This window comes from Gekko japonicus, unplaced genomic scaffold, assembly GCF_001447785.1.
Source record: "Gekko japonicus isolate JY-2015 unplaced genomic scaffold, Gekko_japonicus_V1.1 scaffold65, whole genome shotgun sequence".
In the NCBI taxonomy this organism is placed as follows: Eukaryota; Metazoa; Chordata; class Lepidosauria; order Squamata; family Gekkonidae; genus Gekko; species Gekko japonicus.
This window is the reverse complement of record NW_015165832.1, coordinates 123669-141678: the sequence shown is the minus strand read 5'-3', so window position 1 is coordinate 141678 and position 18010 is coordinate 123669. Positions and strand designations below refer to the sequence as shown.

At 44.0% G+C, this 18010-nt stretch overlaps 1 protein-coding gene across 2 annotated transcripts in view; it reads left to right on the top strand.

The window, feature by feature from the left end:
* Window positions 1–18010, top strand: part of EHF (ets homologous factor) — a 71550-nt gene that overhangs the window by 33896 nt on the left and 19644 nt on the right. For both annotated transcript variants that reach the window (XM_015410867.1, XM_015410868.1), the window contains exon 2: window positions 14656–14755. In XM_015410867.1, the coding sequence (XP_015266353.1) occupies window positions 14659–14755 (97 nt within the window). In that variant the 5' untranslated portion in view covers window positions 14656–14658. The remainder of the gene's footprint in view (window positions 1–14655; window positions 14756–18010) is intronic.

Below are 18010 nucleotides of genomic sequence, written 5' to 3'. Positions count from 1 at the left end.
GAGGGGGGGGGGGGGTTCCCATCCCTTAACCAATTTGTAGATGACAGTTTCTCTTATCCTCACCTACTTGGTGGTGGTCAACTATTTCTGGGCCTTATGTCCCCTATTCAGGTCCCTTTCTCCAGCAGGCTTTCCCCTGAGCAAGGCAATTAATTAATTGATTTATCAGTTTCAAATTTGCTAATGCAACAATAATTGCTTGTGACACATCTTTCCCAGTCATAGTTTGGCATGAGCCCCCGATCTTGTGCTTTAGCCTTCCCACCCCGCAGCCAACTTGTCTGTTGTTTTGGCTTTTCAGATGACAGATCTGGTTTGGACTAGAAGAACAGCTGTGTGCAAAAACAGCAAGCTTTTGCATTGAGAGGGGAGACCTCCAAGGAATACCGGGGCTGGGAGGCAGAGGCAGGCCATCAAAGTGCTTCTCTGAGCCTCCTCCGTGCCCCAGTGGGAGTCACTGGAGGTCACCATGACTCCCAGGCACAGGCACAGGCGCTCTCTCTCTCTCGCACACACACACATGCAAACATTCCAAAAAAGAAAAGAAATAGCTCCTTGAGCCCAGATCTCTGGGTTCCAGTCCATCCCCCGTTGGTTTGGCTGCAAGAGAACCCCAGACAGGGCGGCTCAGGGGGGACTCCCCTCCTCCTCAGGGCCCTGCCGCCATCCAACGGCTTCTGTTTCCGTCTCTCCTTCCAGGTGCCTGGCCTTGGGGGCCTTTTGCCTCTCCTGGCTGAGGTGGCCCCGGCCACTGGGGGAGACACTCGTACTCTTTCTGCTCACACCGCACGGCATGGGGTCAAGAGACCTGGGCAGGGCAGGGCTCTCTGGGCGTTCCACCTTTGGGACTTTTTAAAGAGACCGTTTAAGACTCTGCCTTGAACCACAAAGGGAGTCAGTCGATGAATCGTAAAGCCTGACCATGTTGTGTTTGGAACCCATCCGCTTCAGGACAGGCATGTTTTGTGATTTTTGACAAGGGCGGCCTCTTCCTCCCTACTCGGCTGCTCGTGGTGGGCGACCCATCTCCGCTTTGTGGGCGAGGATGGCTGGTCTTTTGGAAAGAAGGCTGGGCCGAGGTTACTGGGCTTGGGGGCCTCTCCAGTTCTCCTCCTCAAAGCAGCCTCCTTCCTGCCTGTGAACGTTTTCGCCTGGGCCAGCCGGGTGAAGGCAGGTGGGACCACATCCCGTCCTGGAGATGAAAAGCCTTCAGTCCTCCCGGCTTCAGAGGGAGCAAGAGGTTTGGAGGTTGGAAGCAGGATGCTGCTGCTGCTGCTGCCACCCAGAGCCAGGCGTTCAGATCGTCAACCCCCCCCCCCCCCCCCCAGCACCCCCCCCCCCCCAAATCCCCCTGCCAAGGAGAAGATTGGATCTGGCAACCCTACATGGGGGCAGCAGTGGGTGCTTGCCATCATTCCTGGCTGGCCCATACCACCCTCCTGCCTTACTCACCATCTCCAGAAAAGGCAGAGAGTGCCTTTGGATGGGGCACTACATCCCCACCAAAGCCACGCTCTGCCCTTGCCAGAAGTCACAACTTCACAGTGTATTCTGGGCTGGTCAGGGGAGAGGCCAGCCAGTGGTGCTCTTTCTTCTTTCTAATTTCTATAGCATTTACTTAGATCACCCAAATGGTGGCCATTTTTCATCTCACTCCTTAATTGCTCAAGGCTGGCAGTTTGAGGCTGGAGATGGACAATTGCCTGCACAGGGTGGGGAAATGGCAGCCCTAGTTTGTATCAGCCTGAGAGCATTGTACTGCACATTGCTCTAGATTCAGCAACTACTAATTTGGTAAATATTGTTTGTTTAATATTTCTTCTCTGCCTGGTGAGAAGAATATGTACGTTTCAATGGATCTCATATGCTCTTTAGTAGCCATATGAAAGCACTGCTCGTGATCCACAGCTATACTAATTTGAAAATAGATAATCATTAATTGTAAATGCAGTTACTGCACACAAATTTTCACTTCTCAGATACAAAGTGTGACCCCTGCTCTTTAGCACTTATCCTTTTTGTTTCTTTTATCTGGGATACATTGACTGCCATTATAATATATATATTTTTAAAATAACTGTTGAGACCAAAAAGAAAAAAGAAAAACCCTACAATCGTACATAGGTCAAAACTGGCCACCATGAGGATAAATATTGATTAGTATACATGTAGAATATTATCTTCAGTGTATATACCAATGCATCGAAATCCACAAGTGTATGAAGTTTACATTTTCATTCTATTAACCCTTTAAAATTCTATGAATTGAATCAGTCTATGTAATGAAATGCACTTATTGTTTAAACTAGGGATGCTTCAGATTTCATCATAAATGTATGTGACTGTTGAATTTACACTGTTTGAAGATATTGATCAGACCTGAGCTGATCACCCAGTCTGTTTGATTCATGCTGAACATCTGTGAATACCTACCAAACAAGTTAGCACATGCTGCCAGGTCTAATCAATCAGCATTCAGAACCTAAAAAGGTTAGTCAAGAATAGAAGAGGGCCAATTCTAAAAATCTATTCATTCATACCTCATATACAAATACAAAAATACAAAAATACAAAGGCTGATAAAATAGACCTAACGCGTTTCGGCCTTCACAGGCCTTCCTCAGAGGTCTAATACAAATAGAACATGTTGGCTAATATGTAAAAATATATACAATCATTTTGTATATGAGGTATGAATGGGCCCTTATTTGTTATTTTAATTTGTGTTCAATAAATATATGTATATTTTTGTATGTTCCATAATTAGATTTTTAGAGTTGGCCCTCTTCTATTCTTGACTAACCTTGGCCCCGGTCATATGGGCCAGAAAATCCAAGGGGGAAGCGTAGCTGTTTGCCCTGGAGGAAAATAAAGTGTGGTTGCATGATCAGACGTCCCTTCGAGGTCCCGTGGAGGTCCCGTGGTTAGGGTGCAGGTGCCGATCACACGATGATCCTGCAGTGCGGCAAAGAAGCAGTGCGGCGCAATCACACCAGCAATCACTAGGCGCCGCTTCTGTGGCAAACGGGATGGATTTTTTAAAAAAACTGAAGTTTGTGCATACGCATGACTGAGCAATCGTATCTGCACATCTAAAGGCGGGTGGTGGGCTTACCGGAAAGGGCGATAGACGCTTCCGGACCCCAACAGAGCTCTGAGACATAGCCAATGGAGGGGGAGGGGGGCTCCCTCGTCACAGCCGCTCTAACCGCCTGTGCAACAGTGGCCATAGTGATCCTCCAGGGGCGGCAAGCCTGGCTGCAGTGGGAGGGGGGCTTTTTGTGCGCATGCGCCGTTGGGCGCTTGTGCACATCCTGTGGAGACTTGGGGAAAAAAACCTGTTCATGACGGGACATGGGCAGGTGCTGGATGCCACGGGATTCCACCGGAAATGCGATCAGGCGCCCGCCCTTGCCCCGCGGTTTCCGGAAACTAGTACCTCGGAGGTACTAGTTTTTTACCCCGCATCTTCAGCGGGAAGCCTCGGGTTCGGCACGGGAGCTCTACACTTCCCAGATGTGGTAGTGTGATCGCACCCGGAAAATCCGCCTATCTTCCGTCTCTGTAGCGTGGCTAATGTTCCGTGTGACCGCAGCCCTTTTTAGCTTCTGAATTCTAGGTTTTAGGTTCAGTTTTTTTTTCCCTTTTCCCTTTTTTTGTCCTTACTAATCAATCAGCAGCCATTAGCATCACTAGGGACTACTCAGATGAACACCAAAGTGTAGGCTTTTGTTAAAATGCAGTGTTTATTTATGAGTGATTTATATGATTTCTAATTTATTTTATTTGTCTATTGAAACAATTGCCAGCTGAGCCGAGTTGTCATACATCGAGGAAAGAGAAGGTACTAGAATTCAGTTGGGCTATGTGAGAATGCATGTGCATGAGATGCCAATTGTGTTGTACTTCATGGGAAGGAGCAGAGTGAAGCAGCCTGCCAAACAGCAAGAACAGGTCAACAAACACTCAAACTGATCATCAGAAACTCAACTCCCCGTTTAAAATCAATGAACAAGACATGTGTCAAACCGGCAGATACTCAAGCAACCCTCGTTTCAGTGAATGCTAGACCTCAGGGACAGTATGAACTCTGGAATCGAGAGCCTATTATGTAAGGGTGTTTTGCCTCGATTTCACCGTGCGTGGCCGTCAGGTTTTCTTTTTCGTTCTCTGTTGTTTTTCCTCCCTTCAGTGCTCGGTTCACTTTCCATTCATTATTTCCCAGGGTTTTCTGAGAATGCTTTTGTGCCAGTTTTTTACCTTGCTTATCTTCCAAGCCGAAGATAAATCAGAAGCATACAGATTCCCTCAGATTTCCCCCCCACCCTGTCCCTTGTAGCCACTCCCCTGCTCACATTTTTTTTTTACAAGTGGCATGAGTCTAGCGATATGAAACCATTGCTAGTCTCATGCTGCTTGTGAAAAAAACATTCCCAGCTGGGCTGCTCTCTCCTGCTGCCTGGCTTGAACTGGGTAGCACAAGAAGGCAGCACACAGCAAGCCTGGCTGGGCTGCCCCCTCCCACCGCCCAATTTCAACTGGGCAATGGGAGAAGGCAGCATGGAGCTGTGTCTGCTGGGAGCCATCAGCCCCCCACAGGCGCAGTGAGCCTGGCTGGGCTGCTCCCTCCCACTGCCCAGTTTCAACCAGGTGGCAGGAGAAGGCAGTGCAGCAGCTGGATTGCAGAATAAATACACCAGAGATGGCATGAACTGGGAAAACACAGTTTGGTTCATGGTGTGCCCTGTTTGTGAACCATGGTCCATCATGAACTTTTCTGGGCTAAATGAACTTGTTCAGTTCATGAGGTTTATGATGTGGTAGAACACCCCCCAGCATGCTGGAGACACTAAACTCACCAGAATTCTCCAGCTAACCCTCCTCTACCTGCTCTCAAATGTTGTTGATGATTGGATTTACGGAGTCTGAGTTATGGCCCACCAAATGAGGTGCCCCCAGGAAAGTGCTTTCTGGGAGAATGACAGGTGCAGGTTTAGGAGGGTATATAATGTATCCTGTGCAAGCTAGAGATACCAGTCTCACAGAGGACCTCCGAGTGACTCTCCTCTACCTGTCCTCCAAGTTTTGTTCCAATTGAATTTACAGGGTCTGAGTTACAGCCACTCACAGAAGGTGCCCCTATCATCAATTGTTTCCAATGGAGGGGGGGAAACAACAACAACAAAAGCAAGGGCAATAGGAGCCCAACAGAAAAGAATCAAAGTCCCAGAGAATCTCTGTAGTAGGAACTGAAGGTAGGGAGCATTTTTGCATGGGCAACAGAACTAGTGCCATTGTGGCATTGGAAACCCAACAGAAATAATGTCAACCCAGGAAAGTACTTTTGGGGAAAATGTTAAGCGCAAATGTCAAAAGTGCACAGCAAACACACAGGGAACATCACCCTCCCCCCTCTACAATCTTTCCAAGTTGGAGGCAGATTAGATTTCCGGGATCCCAGTTATGCCCCCCCCCCAAAAAAAAAACACACACAGGTCATCCCAGTGCTCTCTCTGGCCCAATCTGCATCGAGTATTTGCTCCGTTGTACCAAAGCCACACTGGAACAGAAAAAGATGCGGCTCAAAACCACATTCACATACCCCAGGTTAATGCCGTACTGACTGCAGAGTCACCCCTGAATGGCCATAAAACAGCCATAAATCTATGCAGACAGCCACCATAAAACCAAGAGATCAAACGAAGTGAAAGTGGCATGCAGTCTGGACGCTGCTATAAAATTCAACAATTAGTCAAAGTGGCATGCAATGTAAAGGGGAATTTCTGTTCCAGTGTGGGTTTCGTAAGACAGCAGAGCGAATGCTAGATGCAGATTCGGCCTCTGAAAAAGACAGAGGCCGTGACAGCTCAGGAAGAAGCTAGTGACACCAAACTCACAGGGAAACTTCACCTGTGCAGACTCCCCCCACCCACCCAGCCAAACAGCGGAAACAAGGCAAGCATATCCTCTTACACTCGCACCCCCCCTCAAGTCTCCAAAGGTAGATTTGGAATGACAGAAAGTCAGATGTGACAAGACCTCCGACAGGGGCTCCCCAAAATAACCCCACAACAGCTTGGTGGGCACCCCAGCCCCACCAGACAAGCAGGGGAAATATGCTCACAACTCTCACACAGTCCCCCTGGGCTAAAATACACAGGTTCAGAGAACTCCTGTCAACCATGGTGAATTCTTCTACTGCAGGAATGAAAACACATGTCAAGCCAGCCAGGCCACCCCCGAAGTCTCCAAAGGCAGGTTCAAAATGACAGAAAGACAAAATCCCTGGAGTTCCGACAGGAGCTCCCCAAAGTAGAATCATCAAATCATAGAATCCCAGAGTTGGGAGGGGCCATACAGGCCATCTAGTCCAACTGCCTGTTCAATGCTGGATCAGCCTAGGGCATCCCTGACAAGTGTTTGTCCAGCTGCTGCTTAAAGACTGCCAGTGAGGGGGAGCTCACCACCTCCCTCGGCAGCTGGTTCCACTGTTGCACAACTCTTACTGTAAAAAGGGTTTTCTTAATATCCAGCTGGTAACTTCCCACCCTTAATTTAGACCCATTATTTTGAGTCCTATCCTCTGCTGCCAACAGGAACAGCTTCCTGCCCTCCTTTAAGTGAAAGCTCTTCAAATACTTCAAGAGCAATCATGTCCCTCCTCAGCCTCTTTTTCTCCAGACTAAACATTTCCAAGTCCCTCAGCCTTTTCTCACACGGCTTGGTCTCCAGGCCCCCAATCATCCTCGGTCTCCTCTGCACCCGCTCCATTCTGTCCACATCCTTCTTGAAGTGAGGCCTCCTGAACTCCACACAATACTCCAGGTGCAGCATGACCAATGCAGTGTACAGCAGGACTATGATATGAGGTGATTTGGATGTTATGTCTCTGTTAATACACCCCAAGATCACATTAGCCTTTTTTGTTGCTGCATCACACTGGCTGCTCATATTTAACTTACAGTCCACCCATATCCCAAGACCTTGTTCACACACACAGCTACCCAGAAGTGTATCCCCCATCCTGTATTCATGTTCCTCATTTTTGTTACCCAGACACAGAACTTGACACTTATCCTTGTTGAATTGCATCTTGTTCACATCCACCCACTTTTCCAGTGTGTTCAGATCTTGTTGAATTCTATTTCTATCTTCTGGTGTGTCTGCTGCTCCTCCCAATGTGCAAATTTAATGAGTAGCTCCTCCACACCCTCATCCAGATCATTTATAAAAATATTGAAAAGTACTGGGCCCTGTGGCACCCCAATGGACACTGAATCGAGCCCTGTGGCATGCCACTGACAACTACTCTCTGAGTGTGGTGCCCTAACCAGTTCCTGATCCACCTAACTATCCTAGAGTCCAGTCCACAGTCTTCTAGTTTACCCATCAGAGCATCACGGGGAACCCTGTCAAAAGCTTTGCTGAAATCCAGGTAAACAACATCAACAGCATTCCCTCGATCCAGTAAGCTCATCACTGGATCAAAAAAGGAAATGAGGTTGGTCTGGCAGGACCTGTTGGGAATAAATCCATGCTGACTTCCCTGGATCACCAAATTGTCCTTTAGATGCTCACAGACTGATCCCTTTAAAATCTGCTCCAGTATCTTCCCTGGGACAGAGGTCAGGCTAACTGGCCGGTAGTTTCCTGGGTCATCCCTCCTCCCTGTTTTGAAAATTGGGATAACATCTGCCATCCTCCAGTCTTGTGGCATGTCTCCTGTCCTCCAAGAGATCTGGAAGATGACGGACAAAGGCTCTGCAAGCTCTCTAGAAAGCTTTTTGAGCACTCTTGTAACCCCAGGACAGCTTGGCAGGCACTCCTGGCAAGCACTGGAACCCAGAGAGGCATGCCCACAATGCTCCCAGGCCCCCTCAGGCCCAAAAACATAGATCCTCTGGTCACAGCCCACCCCTGGAGAAATGTCTAGGTTTTGCCATTAGCGGAACGTACTGTACAGATAAAAGATCACCTGTTGTGATTTGTATAAATAAAATGGAAAGGAGTAGTCAAACAGGGCTTGGTTGTACAAGCAGATGTTTGTTGAGGTGGATGTCTGCTGAGGTGGATGTTGTTCCAAGAGGTAGGTGTTGGGTGACAGAGCCCACCCCCACCCAACAGAGGTGATCATCCTCCCACCCAAACTACAACGGAGTAACCTACAGGCTGGAACACCCAGAGAGGAGGAGGAATGGGGGGGGCACGCAGGCAGACAGCAGTAGAACTGTATCTTGCCCTGTGAGGTCCGGAGAGGGGTAGCCCAGCAGGGGGAGACTGCCTTTGAGGAAGGCCATCTCATCCACTCTGTCCAGATCCAGGCGGGAGCAGTGGGGGCTGAGAATGTCTCCCAGGTGGGAGAACACTCGCTTGCTCTGGACACTGGTGGGAGGGCAGGAGAGAAGACTCATGGCCACATAAGAGATGCCAGATTGGAGCTTTGCATGACCAGTATTCAAGGGGATTGGCGGAGGCTGGCTCAGGAGATTTGGCGAGGAAGTCCCTCACCATCATTTCTTCCAAATCCTCTGCCATTGCATGCCTGGTATTTCTGCCGCTGCTGACCTCCCAGTTGACCACCGACAACCAGTAGTGAGGCTTCTCCCTGGTTGGGCTCTTTGAAGCAGAGGTGCTGAGCTGCACTTCCTCCCTCCCATTTTTTCCACCCACTGTTCCCTCTGGCCATGTCTGCTGGCCTGTAGCCTCCGAACTCATGCTTCCATTGCCCAAGCTCTGCATTCTGGAGAGCAATGCTGCCTTTTATCTGGGGGTCACAGATACAGGTCAGCTTGTGCTCCCCTTCCTTGCAGAGAGGATGCAACCTGGTGGTGATGCCCACCTGCAACCTCTCTGCCAAAGCCATCCCCTTGGGGCCCAGTCCAGCCCTCAAATCAGGGGGATCTCAGGCTGACCCTATGGGCGCAGAGTACACCAGTGGTGTCCTGGAAAGGTTTGAGGACATGTACCATTTGGAAGAGAGTCAGACAGTATTTGGAGCTGATGCTGAACCCCTCTTCCCTGTGCAGGATGGTCATGGAGGAGATGACATCCTGCGCCGTGCTCTTCTGCTCCACCAAACACACAGTCATGGCATAGGTGGACTTCCTCTTCCCCCTCCCCCTGTCTTGCATGCAGCAGACGTGCAGACTTGATGCTGCGTGAGAAGTCTTGAGCAAGAACCACATCTCAAGGGGGGGGGGAAGTGTTTGGGGAGCCCCTGTCAGAAGTCTCCTGTCACGTCTGCCTTATACCTTGTAATAGTGTGCAAATTTAAAAATGAATAGAAAATATATCAACATTTTTGGGGTACTCAGTTCTAATTAATGCTCTTTTAACTGCTCTTGATTTTAACTATTTTTAATCTGTTTGGTGTTTTTACCATCTTATAATTGTAAACCACCTTAAGCAGGTTTCTTGAAGAGGTAGCACAGAAACGTCCTAAATAAATAAAACATATCAATGCAGATCGAGCCATTTAACATGGATTAGTTACCCCATAACAAGCTTTAATCACCGTGCCGTATTCCTCAGAAAGTAAAAGGTGGACTGTTCCTTCTTTTTAAAAGCATTTTCATAGATGAAACAGAGATTATAATCTACTGTGGTGATTATGTCTAGAACACAGTGTCTAGAATTATTGCAGATTTCGTAAAGCTGAATACCAAGCTGTACGCATGATGTTTAGTTTCTTAACTGCCATTTGTGGTATCTGTTATTGTGGTATGGAATAAAATTTTGGGAAGCATTGTAGCAAAGAGAGCTTTTTCAGATTGATAACTTTAGTTATTCATTAATGTTTTGCTCGAACAATTTATTCACAGGTAAATTATGGAGACTTGGATACTAAGCCTTACTTCCACTTGTTCTGTGCTTCTGCTTGTTCTGTTGCAGGGGTGGTCTTCCACTAGAAATCATGTTCCTCTGGCACTAGGTGCTTTTTGGCTTACTGAAGGAAACTGGGCTTGTGTGCACAGAAGCTCCTAGCTCTGGAGGAACACCCTCTGCAACAGAGGACTGCCCTCACAATGGAAAAGGGCACAAATGCAAGCAAGGCTTAGGATTCAAGCCACAATGTTATCCACATCTCAAAAGACGGTGCAATATAGATATGTAGGTGGGAGGGAAGGAAGAAAGCAGAGAAAGGGAGAGGCCATGGGAGCCACTAGGAGAAACCAAGGAAAGCTGAAGACTGTGTAGGGTGACAGAAAAAGGTAGGTAGGTGGGTGGGTTGGAGAAGGAAACAGGGAGAAGATAAAGGGAATTACAGGGGGGGAAAGAGGAAGAACAGAGATGGTGTAGGGAGGGGGAAAAGCAGGGGGAAATATGCCAGTTTGGTGTAGTGGTTAAGTGCGCGGACTCTAATTTGGGAGAACCGGGTTTGATTCCCCACTCCTCCACTTGCACCTGGCTGGATGACCTTGGGCAAGCCATAATTCTGGCACAGCTGTTCTTGAAAAAAGAGCAGTTTCTGTCAGAATTCTCTCAGCCCCACCCACCTCACAGGGTGTCTGTTGTGGGGAGAGGAAGGGAAAGGGGTTTGTAAGCCGCTCTGAGACACCTTTGGGTAGTGAAGGGTGGGGTAAAAATCCAATCTCTTCTCTTCTTCTTCTTCTTCTACCCTTTGCTTGTTTAGGTGCCTCAGAATGCATACAGATGCAACACATGGACAATGTCTTAAATAAAATCCTCTCAGAAATATTCCTAGGCTATTCCTTTCAGCAAAGGGTTAATTTCAGGGTTTTCCTGTAGTTTTCCCATTATTACCAATAATTTGTTTATGTTGAAATATTGACATAATTAAAACTGAAATGACATATCATTTTACAAGGCATGTGTGTTCATCAATAAACATAACTACACAGGTTTTGCATACGTTGCAAATGCATATCACATACTATAAAAACAAATTAGAGCCCACAAACCCTTCCAGATTATCAATCTGTGACATAAGGTTAAATATTTATAAGGGCGTCAAATATATATAGCATAGTTTATTAAAATAAACCCATGCAAGATGCTTTCCCACCAAGCTAGCATATCACATGGCATTCGCCTTTTCTGATAACACTGTGCAGAAATCTGTTCTCATTTCTTTGTGAGTTGCTATGTCGATTTAATTGAGGGAGAGTATAAAATATGTAAAGTTATACCTTTCCTGCTAGGCTAGGGGAATCAGAGGCTTACAGCCTGATTCTGCAGATGTTGCACACTCTAACTAGGATCTAAATTTAATGGAAGAGTAATTTAACCAAAGACTCAGATAATGAATCCTAGGACAATAACAACTGTGAAATAATCTCAAAAGGTCCACACCCTTATCTGTCACAAAGGAGAGACTTACCTGTTCCTGGTGTAGCCCACCTTTCTCAGCAGATACAGGCAGGTGATAACATAGCCTAGGATACAAAGGACCACACAACTAGTCCCATATCCTTTAGGCTTCTTTCTACACATTTGTCCTGAACAAGCAGTTTTCCATGCCACATGGTAAACCAGCTTTGAAACAGATGACACCTTCTCAAGCAGTTTTCAATCTGGCATAATGGTCTGCTGTCAATGTGTCAATGTGGTACTTGGTTCGCCCAAGTTTTGTGTTTGCATAAACTAAATCTGTGGATCCCCCAGGGGTCTTCAGAGAGGGGGTAGCTGACCATCAAGTGGTTATAATTTCCTTATTACGTATGAGGTTATCTGGTTATCAGACTGTGCGGAAGGACTCTGTAGGACACAGGTTTTGATGCTTCAAAGCAGTGGCAGCTTAATACAAGGTGAGACCTCAATATATGTTGCCTTCAGCTGCCTTTCCTTGCCACCATCACTCACCACCCCCACTTGTCACTGCCTGTACAGTATTCTACCACCTCTCATTGCTGGCTTACTCCACTACCTCTCCCTGCCCCTGTCCCTGCCTAGAAGCTGGAGCAGCTGACATGCTTTCCTTCCTCATTCTCCAGGCATCTTTAAAGACAGGGAGGCAAATTGCATGTGCCCAGTTAAGCTTCCCAGACTCTTGCATTTGTTGAGATAACTCCTTGTGTTGATTTAAAGACACCTGCAAAACAAGTTGGGAAGTTGCATTAGCTGCTCTGGGTCCTGGGTGTGGGTGGCCAGCTAATTGGCAGAGCAAGATGGCGGAGTCAAGGATGAGGGAGAGGCAGCAGTGGTGAATCCACCTGCTGAGGTGGCCACCTCACTTCATTTTAGAACCTGTCATGGTGAAAGATGCAAACTGGCAAAGTTATCCTGATGAAACTGCTATTGTGGGTTGCTTCTGACTTGTCCATTCACTACCAGTGATAAGATGGTTAGCTCCCTTCATTTCTTTTCCAGCACATTGATATCAGGATTACTGTGCACAGTTTCTAATGGCCCTTTTTCATCTCCATATGAACATGAAACTTTCAAATGGAGTTACACATAAAAATAATGAAAATTCTTTCAAACCTTTTAAAGGTAGGCATCAGCGCTAATCCACATAACATTAGTCATAGCTAAACCCAGTTGAAACCAGTAGAACCAGTTAGTCATGACTTACTCAAGTGCCATTGTTTCTTTGGGAGAAGCATGACTAATTTTTGCTGGATCAAACTTATCATCTGTAGAACAATTTAGTTATGCCTTGTGCATTCATGCCTAATGATCTGAAACATTAAGACCATCCACTAACAACAGGTACTTGTGCTATATTTCTTCCTCAAAACATTACATATGTTTTATTCTCCATGTTAACCAACCTGATCAATTATATATAAAATCCTCAATACGTATATAGAAGAACTTCTAGACTCTATGTAGGGAACTGGAGGAACAGTGGCTTTTGTTTTGATAATTAAAACAAATAAATGGTTGGGGAGCCTTAAAAGGTGTTTTATTGTAATATCTTAGAATTGTTGGACTGAGCCCACTAAAGGTTTTACTTACAGCTCTGTGAGACTGGCAGAAGAATTTAACAGACTCTATCCTGGAATCCCAGATCACTGCAGATGGTGACTGCAGCCATGAAATTAAAAGATGCCTGCTCCTTGGGAGGAAAGCGATGGCAAACCTAAACAGCATGATAAAAAGTAGAGACATCACCCTGCCAACAAAAGTCCACATGGTCAAAGCAATGGTATTCCCAGTAGTCATGTATGGCTGCGAGAGTTGGACTATAAGGAAGGCCGAGCGCCAAAGAATAGATTCTTTTGAACTATGGTGCTGGAGAAGACTCTTGAGAGTCCCTTGAAGAAGATCAAATCAGTCAATCCTAAAAGAAATCAACCCTGACTGTTCCCTGGAAGGCCAGATCCTGAAGTTGAAGCCACCAAATGAGAAGGGAGCACTCACTGGAGAAGACCCTGATGCTGGGAAAGATTGAAGGTCAAAGAAGAAGGGGGTGGCAAAGGATGAGATGGTTAGACAGTGTCATCGACGCAATGAACATGAAATTGAGCAAGCTTCAGAGGACAGCGGAAGATAGGAGGGCCTGGTGTGATCTGGTCCATGGTGTTGCGAAGAGTCGGACTCGACTGTGCGACTGAACAACAGAAAACAACAACTAAATGTGCAGTCTAATTCTCCAGTACTCCAATTCATCTCTAATTTAATGTCATAGAACAGTTGTAAAATAGCACTGTTTTGGGATGTCTGTAGGGTTTTTCATAGCTATGTGATCCTTGGTTTATTTTCTTTTTGCATGGAATCTTCAGAGTATTTCCTGTAATCCATTTTATGGATTAATTTTCCCTCCTTTGGAATCTGAAATATAATCTTGAAACACTAGAAAAAATCTATAGATTAGCAGCCTGAGATAAAAGTGTGTAAGTACTGCAGAGCAATTTGCAGCACAATCCTATACATATCTACTCACACATAAGTCCCACTCTGTTTGATGAGGTTTACTTCCAGGTAAAAACATGGTTTGATAAAGTTCAGAAAGCAGTTTGACATTGTAGCGCTTTTAGCTGCCTCCTTCATTTGTCTGTGTTCCTCCTTGCTTACTTTTTGTTCATTGTTAATCTTTAACAATCTTTGGAAGCCTGAATTGTTTTATGTTGACATAGTATTAATATTGTTTACCATAGTTATACATTTCAAAAGATAATAAAATATTTTAAAGTAAATGCATACAGTTGAGAACTTTATTTAATGGCTGTTTATTCCAATGTTGTAGTATTTTTGTGTTTGTTTGTTTTTCCTCCTGGATAAGTAAGAATTCCATGATAATGTAATATAAATGAACAGTGTTGTATGTGCCATATTAGTTAAAAAAGAGAAGGTTCTTTTTTTAATACTACAGAAAATAAATTAAGTAACATTTTCATTTATAACACTAATCCAAAGAAGAAATGAGAAAATACACTTTTAAAAAACCTTTCACACACTAAAGATTCAGGAAGCAAGCATTTTTACTCTACTTCATTCTCATCCACCACAGATTATTCTTTTATGGATGAGTGATGTTAAAACTTGCCTTGTGTTGATGAAAATCAAGCATGGTAATAATGTGTGCAACAAGGCGATTTTATTTCAGCCAAAAAGGGGCTGCGGTGACGTGTTCTTAACCTGGGTTGTGTCTTCTCATTTTGCATTGTTTGCTTCAGCATTAATGGGATATTACCGGCTTTTCTGGAAAAAAGAAGTGCAAGCTAAGTAAGGTCTTTGATTTATTTACAGATCATGATTTTAGAAGGAACTGGCAGAATGAGTCTTAATTCCGTCACAAGTCTTCTCCATGAACAGCCGTCCTGGACAGATGGATATCCCACATGTAATGGTAGGAAGAATTTACCAACAGTGATCTCTGATCTGTGACTACCTGTGGAAGTTGTATGTCTTTCTCTTGCCCACCCCCATTTGGAAAAATATCCAATCAGTTTTATACTTTGTTTGTAAAATAAATAGGAAATGTAGTGGCACTTTGAAAACTTTCAAAATTTTACTCCAGCAAAAGTTTTTATGGGGTGGATTCTACATTCTAGTCAACAAAAGTTTATGCTAGAATAAAACTGTGTAACTATTTATTGTACCACTAGATTCCTGATTATTTTTGTTGCAACGGAATACGAAAATTACCCTTCTGGAATTATTGGTAGAATGTCATAGAATTATGAATTTCAGTAACTTAATAACTATAGTACACTAAATTAATAAATAGAATTTCAGTATATTAATAAAACCTTGTGATTCACTTGAATCTATTCAAGACCACTGCCTCATTGATTCCCTTAAATTCTCTTTTACATAAAATTGCTTTCAAAGATTACACTGTTAGCAGCAACAATTACTCGAATTGCAAACAAAATGCATACCATATTCTAATTTGACCCAGGTATCTAGGAGATCACCTCTACAAATTGAAAGTCTCCATTCTAGTTCTTGTTGTTGACTGTCATTGTGTTAAAAATAAGGATGTTCCATATGGCCAGAAGTAATTTTGGGTGAGTTAGAAACCTTGTAATTTGGCACTTGAATGAAATATCCACTGGACTGTTAGGTCACTGAAACCTCATAATAGTCCATTTACTTATTAAAGGATAAGAAATTAAAGTCAGTCTCAATAATTTCTCCATCAAGAACTGTGATAGTATGAAGGCTATGAACCTATAAATATACTCAATTTATTAAAAAAATATTTTCCAAACTTTAAAGACTTTGCAGTATTGAGTTAAAATCTAATAACACAACCACATCATGTCCTTATTGATCAGTTTCTTCCTACAATTTACTATATGGTGCTGTTTTTCCAAAAATCAACACTCTTTAGCTAAAAAAACTATTACAAGTATTTGTGGTGAACTTTGCCTTTACTGATGAGTTTTATGTAGGCTGTGATGTTTTGTCAAAAATGGTTGTTTCCATTTGTATGAGGTTGGTGGAGCCTGGCGTTCCCCCTGAATTACAACTCATCTCTAGACTACAAAGTTCAGTTCCCCTGGAGGAAACGGCACCTTTGGAGGGCAGACTGTAGCAACACATTTGTGCTGAGCTCACTCCCCATCTGAAACTCCATCCTCCCCACGCTCTGCCTCCAAATCTCCAGGAATTTCCCAGTCTGGAGTTGGCAATCATAGCTGTCTGCCAAAAGAACCAGGGAAGAGTTGCTTGGGAGGATCTCAGCCTTTTATCTTCCCAAGCCCACTTGCAGCTTTGAATAGAAATGAACTCAGAATTCCAGATCAGATCATCCACTAAAATCAGCTTTTTGAAGCAATACATTGGTTGGCTCCAATATCCAAAGAAAAGTACTTGCTTCTCAATCCTCTTGTAATGGATTCTGTAGAACTTTAGCATAACTAACTGTAATGGCCTGTGTCCTGTGTGTATGTAGAAAAGATGCATCACCAACAGAATTACAATACTTTTTTCAAGTAAAACATGAAGGCTTGGATTCTAAAGTGCTGTTCAGTTGGAATGGAATGGCGTTTTCTTCAGATTTTGGCTGAATCCTCATTGCTGCTGCAGACTCCTGATTGGTTCCCAACACTGTTCCTATAGGAGCACAATTATGTGGGCACAGTAGGCTGCAGGGTGAGAGGATTGCACAGAAACTGCCTTCTTCTAGTGCTACTCTGCTTGCATTGTTGAATTCTCTCTTCTACAATAGCGTGTGGAGCTATTCATATTTTCAAATTGTTATTTTAATTCCTTCTTGATGTCTGACTCACTTTTCTAGCTCACATTTTTATCCTACCCTTCATCCAAAGATCTTGGAGCAGCATACGTAGATCTCCTTTCTTCAATTTTATCCTCACAGCTACTCTGTGAAATAGATTAGGCTAGAGAGGAGGGACTGTGGCTCAGTGCTAGAGAATCTGCTTGGCATGCAGAAGGTCACAGGTTCAATCCCCGGCATCTCCAGTTAAAAGTATCAGGTGATGTGAAAGACTTCAGCCTGAGATTCTGGAGAGCCTCTGCCAGTCTGACCTTGATGGACCAATGATTTGATTCCATGTAGGGCAGCTTCATATGTTCATGTTTTAAAAGTGTGCCACAGTCAACCAGTGAATTTAATAGTAAATATCTAAATAAATATAAATAAATAAATAAATAAATGGGGATTTGAACTGTGTTTTTCTGGTCATAGTAAATGGGGATTTGAACTGTGTTTTCCTGGTTAGAGTTCAACTCACTAACCAGCACACTGCACTGGCTCTTCTAATCATATCAAGGATTATGGTTCATAACAGTGTTTGCTTTAAATCTAAGTAATCATAACAATGGCAAGCATTTATACTGATAGTACAAAAACTTTTATGTATATGTTCTCAGTAATCTGTACAACAGTCTGGAGGGTAGGCCAATATGCTTTTCCTAGCATTTCCTACCATTTCATGTGGGATTGAAAGTAAAGGAACAAGCAATTTACAGTGCAGTCCTAAATAGAGTTATATTCTAGAAGTCGATGGGCGAAGAAGGATGGCACTGCCAATGTATTGACAGCTGAAGTGGAATTTTAACCAGAAGCACCCCGCTGTGCTGCTCATGCTATTAGTTATTATGCCACACCAACTTGTATTCTTTGTCACTTTGTCACTTTCCCCACTCTGAGGCAGATTTTCCTGCCAAAATTCTTTTAGTTCCCTTCTGAGATCTGATGAGACTGGGTTATCCTGGGGCCCCTGGGTCAGGGCGAGAATAGTATATCCTAAATACCACTGTAATAAATACATCACTATTAGAGAATGGTTTTATTTTCCCTACTCTGATCCATATGACATTAATACTGAAAAACTCTACAACTGGATGCCATTTTTTGTTGCGGAAAGTTTCAATGATTTAGAAGGTGTTAACCTTTTTGTTTACACATTTCTTAGGAATTTGCTGTGAAATTCTACTATATTTTTCTTTGATTTTTAATCATTTACATTTTCTTATGGAATAATAGTTTTAGTATCCTGAATTTGTTTCATTGAACACTTTCCACTAGAGTATGTTCTCTGCATTGAAATAAGCAACACTGAGTACAGTGTACATTGTTATTATTTATTCTTTTATGCATTTATTTATTTATTATTTTTAAAATTTATTT